The sequence below is a fragment of the Lissotriton helveticus genome, chromosome 12 (assembly GCF_964261635.1).
Source record: "Lissotriton helveticus chromosome 12, aLisHel1.1, whole genome shotgun sequence".
NCBI lineage: Eukaryota > Metazoa > Chordata > Amphibia > Caudata > Salamandridae > Lissotriton > Lissotriton helveticus.
Window position 1 is genome coordinate 842783335 of NC_136073.1, and position 22730 is coordinate 842806064.

At 46.3% G+C, this 22730-nt stretch overlaps 1 protein-coding gene across 3 annotated transcripts in view; it reads right to left on the reverse strand.

Moving 5' to 3' along the window:
* The window catches only part of LOC144798880 (phospholipid-transporting ATPase IK-like), a 694664-nt gene that overhangs the window by 211665 nt on the left and 460269 nt on the right, over positions 1-22730 (reverse strand). For all 3 annotated transcript variants that reach the window (XM_078669975.1, XM_078669973.1, XM_078669972.1), the window contains 2 exons: positions 17171-17329; positions 16174-16262 (listed from right to left, as the gene is read on the reverse strand). In XM_078669975.1, coding sequence (XP_078526101.1) covers positions 16174-16262; positions 17171-17329 — 248 coding nt within the window. The remainder of the gene's footprint in view (positions 1-16173; positions 16263-17170; positions 17330-22730) is intronic.

Consider the following 22730-nt stretch of genomic DNA (forward strand, 5'->3'; position numbering starts at 1 on the left):
ATTGTAGTCAACCTTGTCAGCATATAAGACATATAACAAACAGTGCAAACTGAAAATACACTTATCATTTAAGCATAGCCGAGTGCAATCATGCAAGCATGTGTAACAAATAAAACATAGGAAGCGTCTGACAGCAGTAAAAGGAGGTGGGAAACAGAGGCTCACCTTAGTTGAAAAGATTCCGTAGAACTGCTCGACCCACAGAAGTATCAGCTTCGCTGGTTGCCTCCAGACAATAATGTCTGGTAAATGTATGGCGACTGGCCCAAGTAGCCGCCCTGCAGATCTGCTGAAGGGGAACTCCAGCAAATAAAGCCGTAGATGACGACATTGCTCTTGTAGAGTGCGCTCTAGGAGCTGCTTGCAACGGTCGTCCTGCTTGAACATGGCAAAAGGCAATGGCAGAAGATATCCATCTCGCAATAGTCTGTTTAGAAACTGCCTGCCCCCTACGAATTGAACCTTAGGTGATAAAAAGTTGGTCAGAACTGCGCAAAGCGGATGTTCTCTGCAGATAAAATTTAAGACCCTTTTAACGTCCAGCGTATGCAACGCTCTTTCAGCCGGTGTCTGCGGGTTAGGAAAGAATGACTTTAGAATTATAGGTTCGTTGAGGTGAAAATCCGAAGGTACTTTGGGGATATATTTCGGATTAGTGCGGAGCATTACAGAGTCACTTGTAAACTGCAAGAAAGGATGGTGAACAGTGAAAGCCTGGATATCACTGACTCTCCTGGAGAATGTTAAAGCCAGCAGCAATGAAACCTTCCACAAGAGATATTTCAGGTCTGCCTTGTGGATGGGTTCGAATGGGTGACGCATGAGTTGTGCCAGGACCACATTTAGATGCCACGCCGGAGGGGGACGGCTTACTGGAGGGAACATTCTAAAGAGGCCCTTAAAGAATTGTTGGATAATCCTCGCAGAATAAAGGGAATTGGTCCCATCCTGTCGATACCTTGAGATCGCAGCCAGAAAGACCTTCAAGGTTGCGTGAGAGAGGCCTGATCTTGCTAATTGCAGGAAGAAAGGCAGACTCTCCTCCGGCTTTGCTGAAAAAGGGTGAACACCCGTTGAGCGACACCAGATGCAAAAGCGCTTCCATTTAAGACTGTATGTCTTTATGGTAGCGGGCGCCCTTGCCTTGGCCAGAACCTCTTTGCAGTCCTCCGGGATGTTTAGGTGGGCAAACTCACGGTACTCAGGCGCCAGGCTGCTAATCTCAATGATGTTGGATCCGGATGGTAAACCTGTCCGTCTGAATGCTGAGTAAGTTCGGGATTGGATTCAGCTGAATCGGTTCGCACTCCGACAGAAGAAGGAGCTCTGTAAACCAATACTGGCGTTGCCATCTGGGAGCAATTAGAATCAGTCGGTATGGTTCCCTCTTCATTTTCCGCAGGACCTTGGGCACTAGTGGAATTGGTGGAAAAGCGTACGCATATGTCAGAGACCAATCTATCGAAAACGCATTCCCCTGAGAGTCCTTGTGGGGATGCCAGCTTGCGAAGAATTGGCATTTGCTGTTGGTCTTTGTCGCAAATAGGTCTAGGTCTGGTCGACCCCACAGGTGAAAGATGCGCTCTACTGTCTGCTGATGCAGTTCCCACTCGCGAGTGGAGACCGTTGTCCTGCTGTGTGCGTCTGCCGGGACGTTCTCTGTTCCCGGAACATGCACTGCTTGAAGATTTATGTTGTGCTTTAATCCCATGCCCATAGGTCTTGTGCTTCTTGGGACTGGAGAAGTGATTGTGTTCCTCCCTGCTTGTTGACGTAGCGCATGCTTGTTGTGTTGTCTGTTCTCACCAACACATTGGCATCCTGAATGATTGTACAAAACGCCTTGAGTGCAAGAAAAATGGCTCTCAGTTCCAGACGGTTGATGTGCCACCGTCTTTGTTGAGCAGTCCACTTGCCGCTGATTGTGAGGCCTTGAAGATGCGCTCCCCAACTCTCGAGAGACGCATCTGTAGTGATGGTAAGGCTTCGTGCCTCTTGAAGGAATGCGCACCCCTGCTGGAGATGTCGCTTTTGTGTCCACCAGAGGAGAGACTCCCGCATGAGCGGTGTGATCCTGATGAGATCTTCGAAGGTGCCGGAGACCTGTAGCCATTGTAGGCTCAGTTCTTCCTGAAGCGGTCTCATCCTGAGGCGGCAGTTTGGTATTAATGGGATGCAAGAAGATATCATCCCCAGAAAAGACTTGTACAGTCGAACTGAAACTAATCTTCTTGATAGCAGATTTTGCGCCATGTGCTTTATCTTCATTTGCCTCTCCTCCGAGACAAAGGCTTGGAGCTTTTGGGTGTCCAATGTGGCTCCTAAGAAAGCTCGTCTTTGAGAAGGTTTCATTTGGGATTTGTCGAGGTTGACGGACAGACCCAGAGACTGAAACAGGTGTAGACACTGTTGTAGATGATAATGTGCAACCTCGCGAGAACTGGCCTTTATAAGGCAGTCGTCTAAATATGGGAAAATTTGAATTCCCTCCAGCCGGTGGTGTGCCGCCACCGGGGCCAAAACTTTCGTAAATTCTCTTAGCGCTGACCATAGTCCGAAAGGTAGGACTTTGAATTGGTAATCCCTGCCAGCCACCCTGAAGCGCAGGAATTTCCTGTGGCGAGGTAGAATGGGGATATGGAAACATGCATCTTGGAGATCTAAGGTGACCATGTAATCTCCCGCTGCCAAAAGATGTAATATTTCCTGAAGCGATAACATCCTGAATGTTAACTTCTTTAAATACTTGTTTAGAGTGCGAAGATCTAGGATCGGGCGCCACTCTCCGTTTTTCTTCTTTATTAGGAAAAATCTGGAGTAAAACCCCATTCCCCTCATCTTCTGAGGTACGCTCTCGATCGCTCCTTTTTGAATCATCAATTTGATTTGGGCAAAAAGCTCCTTCAGGTGAGCTGGAGGTGGTCCTTTCGGTGGGACATTTGGAGGAAATTTCTCGAATTCTAGGGCATGGCCCCTGGCCACGATGTCCAGGACCCATTTGTCTGACGTTATCGACAGCCAATTTGAGTAAAATTTTGATATTCGTCCTCCAATTTTTTCTCGAGAGTGGAGCTGTTGTGATGGCAGGTGAAATGTCTCATTGGCGCTTATCCTTTCCACGGTAATTTGTCTTTCCCCTGTTCTGGGTATAAGTAGACTTTCTCTGGCCATAAGATTGGTAGCGTTGGGTGTGAAAGCGCTGATTGCCTTGTCTGTAGGAGGATTGCCAGTTGTATCCACCTCTGTTGGAGGACGATCCCCGTCCTCTCGCTCCTCGAAAGGGCGGCTTGCAGAATTAAAGGCTGCCCAAGGATTTCGCTGTTTTCGTATCCTTTTTAATCGTCTGCAAGGCTTCCTCCACTTGGGGGCCAAACAGATATTCACCATCATATGGCATGTCCAATACCTTATTCTGGACCTCTTGTCTGAAGGAAGTGGAACGTAGCCACCCCTGCCTACGGAGAACCGCAGCGCCCGCTAGTTGTCGAAAGCCAGTTGAGGCTACATCAACTGCTGAATCAGTAATCTCTTCTGAGATTCTTTGGCCTTCTTGTAGGATTTTCAGCGCCTCAGCCTTGGAAGGCTCAGGAAGGAGGTCAATGAACGGTGCGATGTCCGACCACATCTGTCGGTCATATCTTCCTAAGATGGCCAATGAATTAGCCGCTCGAATAGTCGTAGCCACCATGGTGGAGACGCGCTTCCCAATGGAATCTAGGCGTTTGCCATCTCTGTCCGGCGGAGCTGTAACAGGAAAGGAAGGGTTTCTAGCCCTCTTTTGGGCTGCTTGGACAATTACAGAGTCAAGCTTCGGCTGTCCAATAAGGCACGCAGGTGATTTGTCCGGTGCCCTGTACTTTTTCTCCATTCGTGGCAGGACCGGAGGAATGGATGCCGGGGTTGCCATGACCTTTATTCCCTCCTGCCAAATAAAGTCAATGATGGGTATAGACTTGATCTGTTTTCTGGGCTGATCTTTAAAGTCATATAGAAAACAGTCTTGTTCCATATGTTCCATATCAATATGGAAGCGTTTAGTTGCACGCTCCATCAAAAGGTGAAAGCTGCCCACGTCCACCGGCGGTGAAATTGAGACAGTCTGAGGTGAAGGAGAAGGAGTTTGCACCTGGTATTTATCCCACTCCGACTCATCCTGTACCTCTCCTTCTTCTCTTTGATCATCTTCATCCGAAGACTGAGGATCCGCAGGTTGATTGAGCGGTGTAGGTGAAGAAGGATTTGCTGGTTGAAAAACTGGTAACGGTGCTTCAGTAGCGGAAACCTTCTATAATAATCATCCAACATATACTGTAGGTTGGTAAGTAAAGCAATTGGCACCTGCGAGACAGGGACACTGTTTATAGGGGACGCCATTCATACAGGTGATTGTATATCCTCCTGTTCCTCTTCTTGAAACTTTATATTCAACTCAGAAGGAATAGTGGCTGCTCCGAATGTCCTTTGAAGCACTTCATCCTCACTGTCAGAGTCTAAAAGCTGGTCAGGAACCTGCGACGGCGAGTTCTGAGGTGAAATATGTAGGGGTGAGAGCTGGAGAGCTGGTTCACGCCTTTGAACTAAAGACTGTTTTAGTGTCAAGAACACCGTAGACGATGACCAGACCTGCAACGCAGTGCAAGATGACAAACGCAGCGTCGACGGTGTGTCCGCCGTTGCCGATGGAGCAGACGTCAATGGTTCCGTCGTCGACGGCATAGACTTCGACGACGAAATAGGCTTCGTCGACGGTACCGGCTTCGTCGACGGAATGGACTTCGTCGACGGAATGGACTTCGTCGACGAAATGGGCTTCGTCGACGGAACGAGCTTCGTCGACGGTACAGGCTTCGTCGACGGAACGAGCTTCGTCGACGGGACAGGCTTCGTCGACGGGATGGCAGTCATCGACGGATTGGGCTTCGTTGACGGTAGGATCGACGTCGACGGTACCATCTTCGTCGATGCCTTCGTCGACGGTTGCAACTTCGTCGACGGAGCGGAGCTCGTCGACGAGCCCGTCGACGGTGTCTTCCTCTTCATTGACGGTAGAGCCTTCAGAGGAGTCGACGATGAGGCGTCAACGATGGCCGTCGTCGACGAGAGAGGTCTAACAGATACATAGACCATAGTTGGTGAAGAAGCTGCCGTCGACATGATCATCTGGGGCTTGGGAGATGAGAATGTCACTGTCGACATAGATGCAGCGTCGACGGAGGTCTTCGTCGACGATGAGACAGTAGATTGCGTCGTCGACGATAGAGAAACAGCTGAGGTGAAACTTTGACAGCTGTCTGAGGCAATCTTTTGGTGGACCGTTTTTGAACCCTCCATGTCCTTGCCTGTGGGGATAGCCTTAGAAGTGGAAGGCTTGTCAGATCCCTTAGAAGGTTGTTGTTTCTTAGCAACCTTAGCTCCATGAGATGGCAATACCTCAGACACAGGCCTCTTTCTAGACGCTGAAGTGGAACCAGAGGCAATACTGCCAACCTCAGAGACAGGATTATCAGAATCCTTGAGCTTTTGTAGCCACAAAAGCAACCGACCCTCTCTATCTCTGAGAGTCTTCTGAGGAAAAGTTCTGTAAATACATTTTTTGTGGGGGTCCTCTTTAAAAAGCCGGAACTTACCACAAGAATCACAGGCTCTAAACAGAGATTTCTTTGAAGACATCCTTGAAGAAAAGATCCAAAAGGAAGAAAGAAAAGAAAACTGAGCAGAGCTCAGGGAGACTCCCTTCACACGACGTGCGGTAGAAAATCTGAGAGCCTGAGCCTCTGGGGAGAACCTTCTGGTGGGTGCTGGCACCTGATTGGCTGTATTTTGGACTATACAAAATGACTAGGATAGTCATAGGTGTGGAAGTTTTCTTCTGTAGCTTTAGCTACTTTACTTTCTGGTTTGTTTTTATTGGTATTTACTATGTATTTATAGCATATTATTGCTTTTTTATGTACCGTGGGACTCCCACTCCGACGACGGGGAATGATTCAGGCATGTGAATCTATGAAAGACACCCCTAATACTGGAGAATCCTTCTTCTTCTTGCCCAATAGTATGAGAATGCTAAAATAAGCAACTTCTGAGTCAATCAAGGTTACACTATTGCACATTTCTATGAATGTAAGGATTCAAACGTTGCTTATTTAGAAACTTGTTCAAGGCCCAGAGGTTTAGAATTGGTCTCAATACTCAAACCATTAAGGATGAGGAAAATCTTGAATAATACTCTGGATTCCTCTGATTACTGGCACCAACTCTATGGTGCATTTGCGAAGAAGTTGTCAGATGGGTTTCTTTATTTTTCTAAATGTTTGTGCAGCTCCCTCCTTAGTGCTTTTATGGGAGGCTTTTCTAAGGGGCTCTAATAGACGTCTATCATGGACAATGCCCAGGACCCAGGTGTCTGACGACAAAGCTTGGCATGCTTGCTGCACTAGATGAATGCACCACATATTAAATAATGTAAATTAATTCAATTATATTAACATTTAAATTATATATATACATAAAGCAACTATATCAAATAACGAAAAAGATATATAGGTATAGAAATATTAATTGATTATTTTATTATTTTAACTATAATAAGCTTAATTTAAAAGAAAATGAGTTCCCTGTAAGTGTAGTTCCCTAGTATTGGTATCTTTCATAGATTCAAATGCCTAAATCATTACCTGGCGTCAGATTGGGAGTCACACTGTTTCATAACAAAGCAGTATGTATCATTATCATGGGCTATAATGGCAATAAACATTTATTTTAATAGCCTAGCAATGTCATTAAAAAAACAAAACACTCAGCCAATCAGACGACAGCACCCTCTAGAATACTGCAAAGAGAGGCTGAATCTCTCAAATTTCCAAAGTACACGGGGAAGTAAATCCCACGCCATAAGGGGAGCCTCTCAGGGGAGGGGGATGGGTTGCATGTGAATCTATGAAAAATACCAATACTGGAGAACTACAGTTATAGGTAAGTAACTCACTTTCTTCTCTAGTATTAGACCATTCATGGATTCACATGCTTGAATCAGAATGCCAAGCAGTTACTGTATTTGTATACTTTATAGCATTAGCACAAATAGCGGATGGTGGGTAGAAACATAATTTGAAATAAACACACACACACACACACATATATATGTGTGTGTGTATATAAATATATATATATATATATATATATATATACTACTATTATAAAGGAAGAACTTTGAACCTTTGAGGCAGATAAACTCGGGAACCACAGCGCCAATCCACACACCCGATACATCGTTGTAATTGTCAGGGTGTGCAGATGGACATAGGCTATATAAACTTAATAAATATATGTTATTTAAAAAATTTACCGAAAAAAAAGTAGTCCCCTGGAAGAAGCGCCGGCCGCGACCTGCGTGCCCGACGTGAGGAGCGCTGGGAGGAGTGGCGTCTAGGAGCGCGAGGAGGACCGGCGGACATGGCGCGGGGAGGAGCGGTGAGGAGCGGCGGACAGGCGGTGAGGAGCTGCGGACAGGCAGTGAGGAGCGGCGGACAGGCGGGGAGAAGCAGTGAGCGGCGTAGGCGGTAGGTTATTTATTTATTTAGGAGCGGTGAGCGGCAGAAAAATGAGGCAAAAATGAAAATCGTGAGCAAGAGGAAGCATACGGAGCATTACAAAAGTGAGCCAAACGGTGCATTACTGGAGGAAAAAGTTACGTGTGCAGGTTACAAAAGCGTAGAAAGTAAACATAGAGGTATAGGAGGAAAAAGTGACGTGTGCAGGTAGCAAAAGGAAGCAAACGGAGCATTAAAAATGTGAGCCAAACGGTGCATTACAGGAGGAAAAAGTTACGTGTGCAGAATACAAAAGCATACAAAGTAAATATAGAGGTATAATACTGCAATATATGGAGGAAGGCTCCGGGGGACCCATGGACAACGTCGGGGCGGGCAGGGGCCCTGAAGCCTAATTGCTCCCGGACAACGTCGGGACGGGCTGCTACAAAAGCGTACAAAGTAAACATAGAGGTATAATACTGCAATATATGAAGGAAGGCTCCGGGGTACCCACGGACAACGTCGGGGCGGGCGGGGGCCCTGAAGCCTAATTGCTCCCGGACAACGTCGGGACGGGCTGCTAGTATATATATATATATATATATATATATATATATATATATCCACTCAAACACTTCTCACCAGCGGTAGAAGTACAAAGGACACAGCAGGGGTATCACTGGGGTTGAAAGGCTGCTTTATTGGTGATTCTAGGCAGACCGGTTTCAGCAATTAGCTTTCTTCAGTGCCAGCAGTCTTAGGAAGCGTTTCTCAACAAAGTCTTTATGCGGTATAGCTCCGCCTTCTCAGTGGAAAGAGGCTCACCTGCGCTGGGTCGTCATTACGCTGCGCAAATCTCAGGGACTACCAGTCCCATAATGCAGCGTTAGAGTGTCCAGTGCTTGCGGAGAAACGTGATGAAATAATTCACTCGCCGTGTGTCCCCTTCTCTCTACCATCAAAACACAAACAGGCACCAAGTTGGAGGCGCAAATCCAGTGACGGCGTCTCGTCAAGCCGTCTTGACCCGCCGTTTTCACAGCAGCTTCGGTGCTTTGTAGGTTTCAATGGTGGGTCACAGAATCGTCCGATACCTCGGTTACCATCAAAATGTTCCCATATTTTTCTGTGACCTGCTTATCTGAGAGGGTCCTCTGTGCGCACTACGGGCAGCGCGCCAATATCCACTCAAACACTTCTCACCAGCGGTAGAAGTACAAAGGACACAGCAGGGGTATCACTGGGGTTGAAAGGCTGCTTTATTGGTGATTCTAGGCAGACCGGTTTCAGCAATTAGCTTTCTTCAGTGCCAGCAGTCTTAGGAAGCGTTTCTCAACAAAGTCTTTATGCGGTATAGCCCCGCCTTCTCAGTGGAAAGAGGCTCACCTGCGCTGGGTCGTCATCACGCTGCGCAAATCTCAGGGACTACCAGTCCCATAATGCAGCGTTAGAGTGTCCAGTGCTTGCGGAGAAACGTGATGAAATAATTCACTCGCCGTGTGTCCCCTTCTCTCTACCATCAAAACACAAACAGGCACCAAGTTGGAGGCGCAAATCCAGTGACGGCGTCTCGTCAAGCCGTCTTGACCCGCCGTTTTCACAGCAGCTTCGGTGCTTTGTAGGTTTCAATGTGTATATATATATACACAAAAACCATGAAACCTTTCATAAACACAGGATCAAGCACATGTAACCCCTAGAGGCTCACCTTATAGAAATAAGTGGCGTAATACAGCCATTCCAACCGCTGCATCACTGCGGTGTGCTGATTCCAGGCAATAATGCTGTGTGAATGCATACACACTGTTCCAGGTCGCAGCATGACATATTTTCTCCAGAGGCACTCACACAAAGTATTTGAAGTAGACACTGCCCTAGTTAAATGTGCCCGGTTCTTGCTGGGAGTGGTTTGCACACCTTTGAGTGGCAACACTGGATTGTGGCTGAGATCCATTGCAATATGGTTGCTTTTGTGACTGAAGCACCCTTATGAGTGTGTCCATTTGAGACCAACAGCTTGTCAGTTTTTCTCAGTTGCTCAGTGCGATGAAGGTAGAACTTTAGACATCTTTTGATATCCTGTATATGGAGAGACCTTTCTGCTGGTGAGGTTGGATTTGGGAAGAAAGTCCATAATATTATAGGCTTATTGAGGTGAAAATAAGAATGGACCTTAGGAATACATTTTGGATTGGTCTGAGAATGACAGATTTGTCAGTGACGCGCAAGAAGGGTTCTTGAGTAATGAAAGCCTGTATCTCACCGACCCTGCTGGCCAAAGTGATTGCTAGCTATAATACGACCTTCCATGTGAGAAATTTGACATCTGCTCTGTATAGGGATTCAAATGGACTCTTCATGAATTGAGATAGAACTATCTTCAGGTGTCAATCTGGGGAGGAGCCCTTACGGGCAGAACATCTCAGAACAACCTTTTCATCCTTTCATGAACTGTTTGATGATTATGCTTGAGCACAAAGACAGTGAATGCAAGGAATGCCTATTTCGAGATACTGTAGCGAGATGTACCCTGATAGAGGCATGCACCAGCCCAGTCTGAGAGGAGATAGAGTAGTATCTGCTCCATGTGATGCCTGTAGAGGATTCAGTTTTGATTTCTGGCACCATAAATAGAAAAGTTTCCATTCCAGTTTACCCATTTTTATGGTGGCTTCTGCCCCTGCTTTTGAGAGAATGTCCCTGCAGTCCTGAGGAATATTTAGTTCTCTGACTCCCTTGAATTCAGGAGCCATGCGCATAAGGGGAGAGAAGGCGGGTCTAGATGAACAACCCGGCCATGGCTCATCATCAACAGTGTTGAGAATACTTGTAGGAGAACGTGGTTGGATTCTGATAGTAGCAGAAGCTCCGAGTACCAATACTGTCAGGGGCACCTGGGGGCTATCAGGAGGCGGTGACAACACTCCGCTTTCATTTTTCTTAGAACCTTTGATATGAGAGGGATGGGAGGAAAAACGTATGAATAGATCCCGGACCACTTGATTCCCTCACGATCTTGGGTGAGGGTACCGACTTGCATAGAACTGGAATTTGCTGTTCTCGCTTGTTGCATAAAGATCCAATGCTGGTTTGCCCTAAAGAAAAATTATCCTGTCTAACACTGACTGATCCATCTACCAATCGTGACAGCTGTCCTGGTATACAACGTTTACAACGCACTACCATTACAACAAAACTTTTACAACGCAAAATCCATTACAACGCATGCATTTACAACGAAGTCATTACAATGCATGACACTACAGCGCATACCACTACAACGCATACCATTACAACGCATACCATTACAACGCATAACTTACTATCCAAAACTTACCCTACTATTGCACCCCCTGGAGTTAGAATAGTAATTTTAACCCCTACACTATCCAACACTTACCTTATATGCAATGTAGTGTAATGCATTGTAATGGTATGCGTTGTAAATGTATCATGCGTTGTAGTGGAATGCGTTGTAAAGGTAGCTTTAAAGTATTCGTTGTAATGGTATGCGTTGTAATGGTGTGCGTTGTAATAGATGTTGCGGTGTAAAAAATGCGTTGTAAAGGTAGGCGTTGTAAAAGTATGCGTTGTAACGTCATACATCCAGCTGTCCTTGATTCTACTGAGCTTGTCTGCTAAGAGATTGCTTGTTCTGGGAGTGTGACCGGCCCACAGAGTTATCTGGTGATACAACTCCAGATTTCTTGATCTTCTTTGGAAAGCATCAGCCATCTGGTGCCTCCTTACTTGTGAAGGTAGGACATGCTGGTGGTATTGTCTGTGCTCATTAGCACCGATGACCCTGCTGTAGGAACGCCTGGAGACTGAAATAGATTGCTTTGAGCTCCAGGTGATTGAAATGCATGGTTTTCTGGAGCAGAGACTACTTTTCTTGAATTTGCAGGTCCTCAAATGACTACTCCAGGACTCCAGGGAGGGATCTGTAGTTATTACGAAGTTGGGTATTTGAGGTAAGAACGTGAGGCACTTTGAAAGATGGGTGGCCTGGGACCACCAGACTAGTGCTTCCTGTTTCCTGGTGTGATCTTTACAAGTTCCTCGAAAGATCCTTCTGTTTGAGTCCATTGCTTTTGTAGCTCTTCCTTTAATGGTCTCATTTTCAGCCATGGGATAGGGACCAGATTGGTCGCTGAGGATATCATGCCCAGAAGTGACTTGAACAGACGCACTGAAATGCACCTTTTTCTGGCTAGTTTAAGAGCCAGTTCCTTGAGCCTTTGTTGTCTGGCTTAGGAGAGAAATGTTTTGCTCTGTACAGTATCTAAGGCTCTGCCCAGGAACATTATCTTCTTTGACTGAGTAGTGGATGACTTTGATAATTTAGAGTGAGACCTAGTTTGTGAAACAACTGTAGGCAAGCCTCTGTTGCCTTGGACGCTTGAGATGCTGTTGGTGCTTTTATCAACCAGTCGTCTAGGTAGGAGAATACCTGATGACTGTCCTTTCTGAGAAAGGTTGCCACAGGGGCTATGCATTTGGTAAAAATGAGGGAAGCTGACTTGAGGCCAAATGTGAGAATTTGAATTGATAAGGGTGCCGGGTACAGTGAAGCATAGGTATTTTCGATGTTTGGGATGCATGGGGATGTGGAAGTATGCATCCTGTACATCTAGAGTTGTCATGTTGTCTCCCTGATTTAGTAGATGCAGGATTTCGGAAAGGGTGGCCATGTGAAAGGTTTGCTTGTGTAGATACTTGTTTAATTTTCTGAGCTCTAGGATGGGTCTCCATTCCATTATTTTCTTTTTGATTAGGAAAAATGGGTGTAGAAACGTATGCCCTTCTGGGGACGGGGAACTTTTCTATTGCTTCTTTGGCTAGCATGGTGAGGGCTTCTTTTCAGAGTAAGTGAAGATAAGGTGGGTGCGCTCCCTCTGGTGCTGATGGTGGTCGTTTGACAAATCCCAATGTATAACCATAGATGATAAGGTCTAATACCCATCTGTCTGCTGGTATTTGGCTACAGTTCTGGGAGAAATCTGTAATGTTTGCACCCATGGCTGGTGCAGAGTTGGATGCAGCCGACACCTGAGAGAGGTCATTGTATTCTATCGGCTTCTCTGCCCTGAGGGGTCTGTTTCTGCCCTTGCTTGTTGTAGGCTGCTTTTGGAGGAGGATGACAGGACTGTCATTGATACGATGGCCCATACTGTTGTTGATAGGGTTGTTGGAAGTGCTGATAACCCCCTCTATAGGAGGACAAACGTCTTACACACACACCTTGAAAGGAGACCTTGTGAAACTGCAGCTCTCCCAACGACTTTTCTGTGTCTATATTGGCCTTGATGGCCTGCAATGCCTCATCGACATGCTTACCAACAAGCATTTGCAATGCAATAGGTCTCGCATTTGCGAGACTTTGAGCTATTGGCATTGTTAAATAACAATGCCTTTTATGTATATGTTAGTTTTTAAAACATAAATAAAAGCCATTGTCATTTCCAATGCGAGACCTATTGCAGTGCAAATGCTTGTTATGAGGTTAGTGGGGGCTGGGTGAAGCCGCGCACGTCCAGCCTCTCCAGGCAAAAAACAGGAAAGGGAGATTTATGGTTGGAGTGATTAAGCGGTCTTCGGAGCCAGAGAAGGGCTGCAGATGTTTTTTCAGCCTATTAGTATCGAACTGCCCATGCAGGAAGTCTTTGCTGTAGACCCTGGGGTGCGACGGCGCCTCGTCTGTCCTACGGGTGGTTTGAAACTCGTACAACTGGGGGTCGCTTGAATGCTCCGCCCCTGAAAGGAGGGAGGGGGCGTGAGTAATGGGGTGAACTGACGGTTCAACGGAGGTGGGAGAGGCTATCCCCTCACCATAACCACTAAGCACCGATTGGCTAAGGCCAAGATGCAAGTTGGCCCATCAGGTGGTAGGCCGTGAGGGGCGGCTTGCCTTTGGATCGCCTGTAAGATAACCCACCATGTTGGCATAGTTGGTATGCTAATAAACCTGCAGCAATTTTCTCCACGAAAAAGGTGTCTTGTCTGTTTATTTATTCAGTATAATGCTGCATGAGGGGTGGCGAGTGTTGCCGATATTGGCACTATGCGCTCTGCCTAGCCCAGTGCTTTAAGGCCAGAGGCAGGCATGGGAAGGGTGCTCAGCCTGGCTTGTTGTCTCTGGAGGCTGAGCTGGGAGGAGGGGACGAGAGGGACGGGTGACTGCTCCTGCTGGCTGCGAGGCTTCTTCCTTTGAACGCAGGGAAGGTAGAACATGAACGAAACGCTACATTTCCAAGCTAAGGAGCAGCTCAGACTTTGTAAAGGGACAGCGTGCGGAGTCTGTGGACCGATAGCGAAAGTAGAGGCAAGAATAAATAAATAACAAGCGGTGCGTAACGATGTAAGTGAAGCGGGCACCATAGTAATTAAACATTTTTTAAATCAAAGTGTGGAAAGTGAAAGCGCGCAAGGTGCACTGAATGCTGCAGGAAAGCATGTTGTGCCTACAGTAGGAGAAAATTATGAAAGAAAGTAGAGCTATGAAGAATGCTCTTTCTCTGTTTCCCGACCAGTGCAACACGCAGGATGAAATAAGTTTATACTTTGTGAACGTACTTTCATCCCATGGGTTTGGCGACACATTTTCAGGGTGTGTTGCCTGACTTTAAGATCTTTAAAGTCCTGCAGATAGACATCTCATTACGAGGCAGCGGGTGAAAGCTCCTGCTACCCATACACTGCTATTGGCTGCCCCTGTGTTCTGCTTTGCGACCCTTGGAGTTTTCCAATTGACTTAAGAACTTTTAAACATAAATATGCTTGCAGCTAGAAATGATTTTCATAGCTCTTTGTTTGTGATTGTTATCAGTCACTGTGTATTAACGGCTGCAACTATAACCTTTCATCAAGGACAGCTTGAAGGAAAATCAGATGTCCTAAAATCACTTCAAAAAAATTGTGTGATGTCACTTCCTGTGATGTCATTCCAGACGTAAAGATACCTGAGGTCACTTCAGATGCTTTTAGTGTAATAGTAAAGTTTAGCTTTGTCAGCAAGTATGACCACCATGCCTGATGGTAGTGTAAAAATCAGAAACGGGTTGCCTTATTTTTGTGGAATCTGAAGCAGCCATGTTTCTGTGCTCACACTCTTAGACTGGATACATTCTGCCTTGGCACCAATTATGTGAAATTTGCAAACGAGCTCGCTCAGCAGTTACTCCGGAAGGCCATCAAATAATTCTCAAGAGCACAACCAGGGAAGCTGATTGTATTCTTGGTATGAATTTAGTCATGTGATTGATACTAGAACTGTATATGTATTATGTAGTCAAGTATATATTCGGTTGCGGCCTTTAATCAGGGCACTTAACTACATTGCTGGTGTATGTGAGTTCCCCATCTGAGTAATCTCTGTGATAAATAATTTATTTTTGTAATAAATACACTACAAACTCAACCGAAATGTAAGATGGAGTTTTCTTCAAAAACAGTTTCAGTATTTTAAGGTGTATACCACTAAGGGTCTCAATAAGTGTCAAAGGCAGCAGCAAATCAATGTGTGAAACTGTAAATTAAGTTTCGAGATGGAGTGATGGAATGGCAGGGATGTATGACATCACAACGCATGCTTTTACTCCGCATGCCATTACAACGCAGTTTTTACAACGCAAGTCGTTACAACGACTTGCGTTGGGGGGCGCTGGATAGTGGAATAGTTTAATTTTCTATTCCAACTCCAGTCCCTGTGGATAGTAGGGAAGGTGTTGGATAGAAAATTAAACTATTCCCTATCCTACAGCGCCCTCCAGCGCAAGTCGTTGTAACGACTTGATTTGTAATAGCTGCGTCGTAATGGTAGTGCGGAGTAAAAGTTGAGTTGTAAAGGATGTTCCCCAATGGCAGTATCTGGTACTTTCCCAGACTCGATTTGCAGATCAGTAAACAAGATTAAATTTGAACATGGAGGAGGAGGCGAGCCTTAGCAGCAGAGACAAATGTCATTTTATGTTCTATCTAGGTCTACCACTGCCTTTCATCACTAACCAAAGATATATTGGGGGCTTGTGTGGTTAGTAGAGATAGAGGTTTCAAGAATTAGGGCCTAATTTAGGTCTTGGTCGATGGGATAGTCATCACAAACGTGATGGGTATCCTGTCCACTATATGACAAGTACGTTATATCCTATGGCACTTGCAATACCGCGGCACTGATATCCATCACGTTTGTGACGGAGAAGCCCATCCGCCAAGATCTAAATCAGACCAAGGTTTTAGAGATCTTTATATATAATATGGAATAGCCATATTTTCAACTCACTCCCCGTGAGTCTAATAAATATAGGCAAATGCTGTCATGAGTTATTCTTGGTGACGTCACTTGAGGAAACGCCAGCTGAAAACAGTACATATTGAAAGCCATCGCAGATTCAATATATTCTTGGAAACATCCCTTTGCTCGCTAAAACATACAGCACTATGAGACGTAACTGTAGTATTGTGTCATTCCATGATATATGTCATCCAGAGCACATTCCTTTACTCATCAGTGACTGACTGAGGTCTCAAAATATCAGTCTCTCAGTTGGGTGTACTGAGACACCCAGTGAACCGGGCTCAGGTCACTTTAAAGCTTGTTGTTGGACCAATATTGAGTGAAAGGGATACTCAATATACTCACCGAGAACACAATCTTATTCATCATTAAGTCCAGTTTGGTTCTCTTCATCTTAACCTTCCCTGAGTTTTTCATTATCTTAGTGTCAATGCCTAAAAGAAAATACAGTGCGGCATTACAGTTTTGGGATAAAATGTAGTTGACTTGCACACAATATTAGTAATCTTTAATACAATGGCCCATTCAAAACGTGGGTTTGTTTTATTACAACAAAAAAAAAATCGAATACATTTGAGGAGAAATATCCCAGGCGATATGGTCAGTTTTGAGTGAGTGCTTAGTGGGCCCTAACAGAAAGCAATAGAACTAAAAACTTGAAATGCAAACATCGATAAATGAACAACACCATTTATACACACTTGACCAGGACAGCACACCTGATAAGTGCTGTAATTATATTTTGTATTACAGATAACAACCTAATCAACGAAAATTTCAAAATACATAATTCCATATCTCTTATTCAACAAAAATAAATAATGTATGGGTATCACCACCAAATCTCCAAGAAACACAGGGAAAACTGAGAGCCCCTCATTGCTGCAAATATGAAGCCAAAGCAACGTAGGGCCTGATTTAGAGCTCAGAGTATGGATTGTACCCACTCAGGGCGATGGAGTAAAATACTCTATCACCTGACGGAGTACCTGTACCCAAAATGGCGCTGCCATCCGTTAAAATGTTAACTTGTTTTTCTTTTCAAAACATTTTTTATCTCAAGGCAGTGTTTTTTTTTTTACTAAAATAAACCGGGAAAGCCCCACTCTATGGGTTTTTCTCCAATAGTGTGAGGACGCTTTACCTTCTTTTACTTCCATTGCCACTACATTTTGATGGCGCCAACAGAAAGTTAAAAAAACTGGTAATTTGACCACCCACTCGAAATCGGGTGGGCGTTCAAATGGTCAAACCTCCGACCGCCCTTACTATGTCAGGCCTTCATTAAACACGTAGCTGCTCTCATGTGCAGCTGAGTCCAGAATACATTTGTGATACCTACCTGCATAAATGACTAGTCCATAGCAGTTTGCTGTGTTACGGATACTGCAACCCCGCAAGAGCATCTTCTCATTATCCAACGGGTATTTCTCCCCATTCCACTCCAGAGTGCCGATGAAAGTGTGCATCTTGCTGTTGGGTGCCTCACAAATCACTTTACCTGCCTCCAAAAAAAGCAACATTTATGACCAAAAGGTTTAGGCAAGAATATTTAGCGAACGCTTTTATGTCAAAATTGTACTTCATTCTCCCATTCACAAACCTATTCTAATTCTACCTTCACCCCTAACATAAAATTAACTGAATCCTAACTCTAACAGTCACAATACCTCAGAAGGACACCAGCCGGTCCACCAAGCAATGACCAACATAAAAACTGATGAGTACCACGGATTTCTACAACGTGCCTAGGGCATTTACAGTTTAAAAAAAAGTCAAATAATATATATCTTCACTGAAAAAACCCAAAGGTTAAAGTGAAGTTATAGTTTGGAATTCTAATAATATTTTCCTCTAAATAAAAAAAAACTAAAATTGAATTGAAAAAGACAAAGGTTAAAAGGGAACCTTTTAGTTAGGTGAAAATGCTAGTTAAAACATACTGTTTTAAACTAATAAACCCACTGACATTCGCCAGTTATAGTTTTCTCAAGTATCATTAACTTGTGCCTTAAGGTAGCTATAACTCGCACCCCCATCATGTACAGTTCGCTCATCATTAATGTCATTGCAAATGTTACTGTGATATTATCAATAATATCAAAAACATGTCATGAGTGATTTAATATGTGGGGTAATAGCAGTGCATGGCGAGGGTGCAAATTGTTGTTACCTAATTTATGCAGGGAAACTACTAAGTCCTGGGGGTAGGCTCCAAGGAACATGGTCTTTGAGGCGACCCCAGGTGATGGGGTCCCCAGGGCCTTCACAGGCTCAGGGAGGGGGCTACGGCCCCCCTCCTCTACAATAAACTGTTTAGCCTCTGCGCCCATCTGGACTGGGGGACGGACGGCATGGCCCCCTCCCCTTTGTTTATGAATTTCAGCCCTGGCAGATAGTGTCCTCTGTACCTATTAAGTCTTGCAGGGACGGGCCGTGCGCCCCCCTCATACTATAGATCAGTCCCAGGGGATGAGGTCCCCGGGGTCTCACAGAGGCTGGGGGAGGGGTCACACCCTCTTCGCCAAAAGAAATATTTTGCGGCACCTCCTGGCCCTGGCCCACCCTGGTGTTTCTTTTGGTAGCATGGGAGTTCATCCTTTTTTTTTTTACATTTTGCTGTGGGCCAAGACCTATCTTTCTGCCAAATTTGGTTTAAATCCATTCAGCGGTTTGGGCTGTAGCTGTGTCTAAAGTTCATGTGGAAAAATAAATGGAGAGAAAGTGTTTAGGGACCCCGTCCTTTTTCTCGGCCTCCGCTTGACGGATCCCCCCAAAACTTTCCAGGTGGGAGCTGAGGTAGAAGAACATTTTTTGCGGAACGTTTTGTGAAGCTTTGCCACATATCGACAAAGTTATTAGGAAAACAAACAAAAAAATCCTATGTAGACGTGGTCCTAATTATAACTATCCTGCCAGTGGGTAAGATATATATATATATATATATATATATATATATATATATATATATATATATATATATATATACTACTATAATAAAGGAGAAACTTTCAGGCTTTGAGGCGGGTAAACTCCGGAACCACTGCACCAATCTACACACCCGATACACCGTAGAAATCGTCAGGGTGTGTAGATGGTTATAGGCTATATAAATGACAAAATAAAACGTTATTTACAATATTTATATTTTTTTTAAAAGTAGTCCCCCCCAAAGTAGGGCGGCCGCGACGTGCGTGCTCACGTCAGCACGGGGAGGAGAGGCGTCCAAGGAGCGGTGGACATGGCGCGGGGGAGGAGCGGTGACGTGAGGCCAGCGGCGGTAGGAACAGCGGATAGGCGGACATGGCGCGGGGGAGGAGCGGCGGCGGACAGGCGGTGAGGAGCAGAGCGGCGGAGCATAGAAATGAGGACCGGCGGCTGAGGCGCGAGGAGCGGTGAAATGAGGACCTGCGGCTCAGGTAAGGCTCCGGGGACAATGTCGGGGCAGGCGGGTGTCAGGCCAGGCAGGGGACGGGAAATTACTAAAACAATGATCGGGGTCGGGGCAGGCGGGGGACGGGGCGGGCGGGGGCACGGGCTGCTGGGCAATGTTGGGGCAAGCGGGGGTAGGGAAAGCCTAAACGCTCCCGGACAAGGTCGGGACGGGCTGCTAGTACTAATATAATAAAGAGAGAGCCCAAACCTTTGAGGCCGGTAAGCTCAAGAACTACAGCACCAATCGGAACACCCAATACAGCATTGCAAACTACAGTATCAGCAGATGGTCATAGGCTATACAGCAGCCCAACATATACATTAGAAGGGGAAAATAACTTTTTGTGAAAAGTAGTCCGTTGTGGGCGTGTGTGTTGTGGGATTTGGCAAAAAAGAAGCGTTCTGTGTGGGACTAGCGTTCCAATACGAGTGGGCGTGTCTTTTAGCATTGTTGTGGGCGTTGGACCTTGACGTGATGTTGTGCGTCTAAGTGGCGTAGGCTGGAGCGGCCAAACACGTTCGGGGATGGAGCGAACACACACATTCGCATATTGCACGACCTTGTCCGGGAGCATTTAGGCTTCCCCTACCCCCGCCTGCCCCGACATTGCCCAGCAGCCCGTGCCCCCGCCCGCCCCGTCCCCCGCCTGCCCCGACCCGATCATTGTTTAAGTAATTTCCCGTCCCCTGCCTGGCCTGACACCCGCCTGCCCCGACATTGTCCCCGGAGCCTTACCTGAGCCGCAGGTCCTCATTTCACCGCTCCTCACGCCTCAGCCGCCGGTCCTCATTTCTCTGCTAAGCCGCTCTGCTCCTCACCGCCTGTCTGCCGACGCTCCTCCCCCGCGCCATTTCCACCTCCCTGCTGTTCCTACCGCCGCTGGCCTCACGTCACCGCTCCTCCCCCGCGTCATGTCCGCCGCTCCTTGGACGCCTTTCCTCCCCGTGCTGACGTGAGCACGCACGTCGCGGCCGGCGCTACTTTGGGGGGGACTACTTTTAAAAAATATATAAATATTGTAAATAACGTTTTATTTTGTCATTTATATAGTCTATAACCATCTACACACCCTGACGATTTCTACGGTGTATCGGGTGTGTAGATTGGTGCAGTGGTTCCGGAGTTTACCCGCCTCTAAGCCTGAAAGTTTCTCCTTTATTATAGTAGTATAGATATCAATATGTATATATCAATATATATATATTTATATATTTTTATATATATATATATATATATATATATATATATATATATATATATATATATATATATATATATATATATATATATTTCGGTAGTCACCAGTAGGTAATTATAGTTAGGACAATGTTTCAATAGGAAACATTTTATTTGATGTGCCTATATCTTTGACATCGTTTGACGAATCTTCACAAAATTTTCCAGAAAAAATGCGTTGCTGATTCTTGTTGTGCATGGAAAGTTTCGAGGTGATCTATCAAGCGGGGGCTGAGAAAAAAAGTGTGTTCCCCCTGTTAATTACCATTGGAGTTTTGAACACGACTACAGCCTAAACCGCTGGACGGAATTCCACTGAATTCGTAAGAAAGGTAGATTTGGTTAGGCAGATTATGCTTTTTGTTATTTGATGAACATCTGTTCAGTAGTTTGAGAGATATTAGTGGAAATTCAAATTTGTATATCTACGATCGCGGCTAATTAGCGAATAATATCAAGCTTGTGCAGAGATATGCAGACCTTGGATTGGCTGCCAACACTTCAACCAGGAAGTGTTGGCAGCCTTCATGGGACTCAACTTGTGCTGAGTTCCCCTAAAAAAGGTTAAAAAAAAGAAAAGGGAGCAGGGTAGGAATACCCTGACTCCTAAGCCTTGGTATTAGTGTTTCAGCAGGAACCTGGTAGGGCAAAAAACATTTTTTAAAAAGAATCTGTAAATTTGTTGCAAAAATAAAAAAACATGAGCGGACTCCCGGGCTTGTTTTAAAAAGTGCCCCTGGGTGGGCCATGTCCTGGGGACATTTTCTAAAAAAGGGTGGGGGACACACGGGCCCCCCTCCTGAGGGGCTTTTTATTAATATAGGAGGGGGCGCGTGCAGTACCCCCTCCATGGTCTCAAATGAGCCCCGGGGACCACCACCACCCTGGGCTTTTTATAAATATAGGAAGGGGGCAGGTGGAACCCCCTCCATGGGCTCAAATGAGCCCCGGGGCCACTACCTCCATGGGGTTGCATTTAATTACAGGAGGGGGGCACATGGAACCCTCTCCTAGACTGCTGGAAGCCCCAGGGACCACCACCTCCATGGGGCTCATAGAATTATAGTGCCAGGACGACTACCTCCGAGGGGTAAAAAGAGACTTTGAATTGGGATGCGGCCTTGAGGCCCTACTCCCAAGCCTCATACAGTACTGGGGACCACCACCTACCCAGGGCCACCAGTGAACAACAAAGGGGGGGTGGCCCTCCTCCTGGAGCGACACATGGCCCTGGCCCTGGTCTGGGTCCTGCTATGTCCTGGGGTGCCCAGCCCGGGATATATCCATTTTGTTTTGCTTAGCGAGAGCTTAGAAAGCTCCTGCTAAGCAAAAGGGAACACTCCGGTTCCAGCGGGAGAGAGAGGTCAAAGTGCACCGTTGGCTGGAAGTGGAGGTTTAATCTCTTCACCTGCCCACAGACATGCGGGCAGGGAAAGAGATTAAAAAATTGCACCTTCACAGAGGGAGCTGCCTTATCAGCAGCTCCCCCCATGCAGCAGCAAAGCTGGCTCACGTAGGAGGTGGGAAGCCGACCGGGACATCAGGGCCTTAAGGTTTCCCCTGCAGTCCCTATTATGTCCACTGGATGCCTAGGGCATGGCCAGGGCCCGGTGGATAGGGTTTTCTGGGCATAAATCAACATTAATTCCAGGTCCCGGGCGATGGGCTCCACAGGCAGAATTGGCTCTGGGAGGGGGCCGCACAGCCCCCCTCCCCAATTGCATTAAAGCCAGCTCAGGGTATGGGTTCCTTGGGGCCGATATCGGCCTAGGGATGAGGCCGTGCAGCCCCCATTCTATTGTGGCCAGGCCCCTGGGGATAGGGTCTCCGGGGCTGAAATTGACCCATGGAGGGGACCTCGTGGCCACCCTCCCCCATTGTATTTTGACTAGGTCCAGGGGTATAGGGTCCCCAGGGCTGAAATCGGCCCGGAGCAGACTGTGTGACTCTCCTACCCCATTAGGTTTTGGCCGAGTCCCGGTGACGCGGTCCCAAGGGCCCAATTTGACCCAAAGAGGGGCCCTGCTTAGCCCCTCCCCCCTATCAAATGTGTCCGGGTCTCAGGGAAAGAGGTACCTGAGGCCACAATCCACCAGGGTGAGAGTGGCCACATGGTCCCCCTCTCCCATTCACTTATAGGGGCTGTGGGCCCCAAAATCAGCCTCTGGATCGGGCAGTGTGGCCCCCCACCCCTATTCAAATGCGGCCTGGCCACTCATACACCCACTCA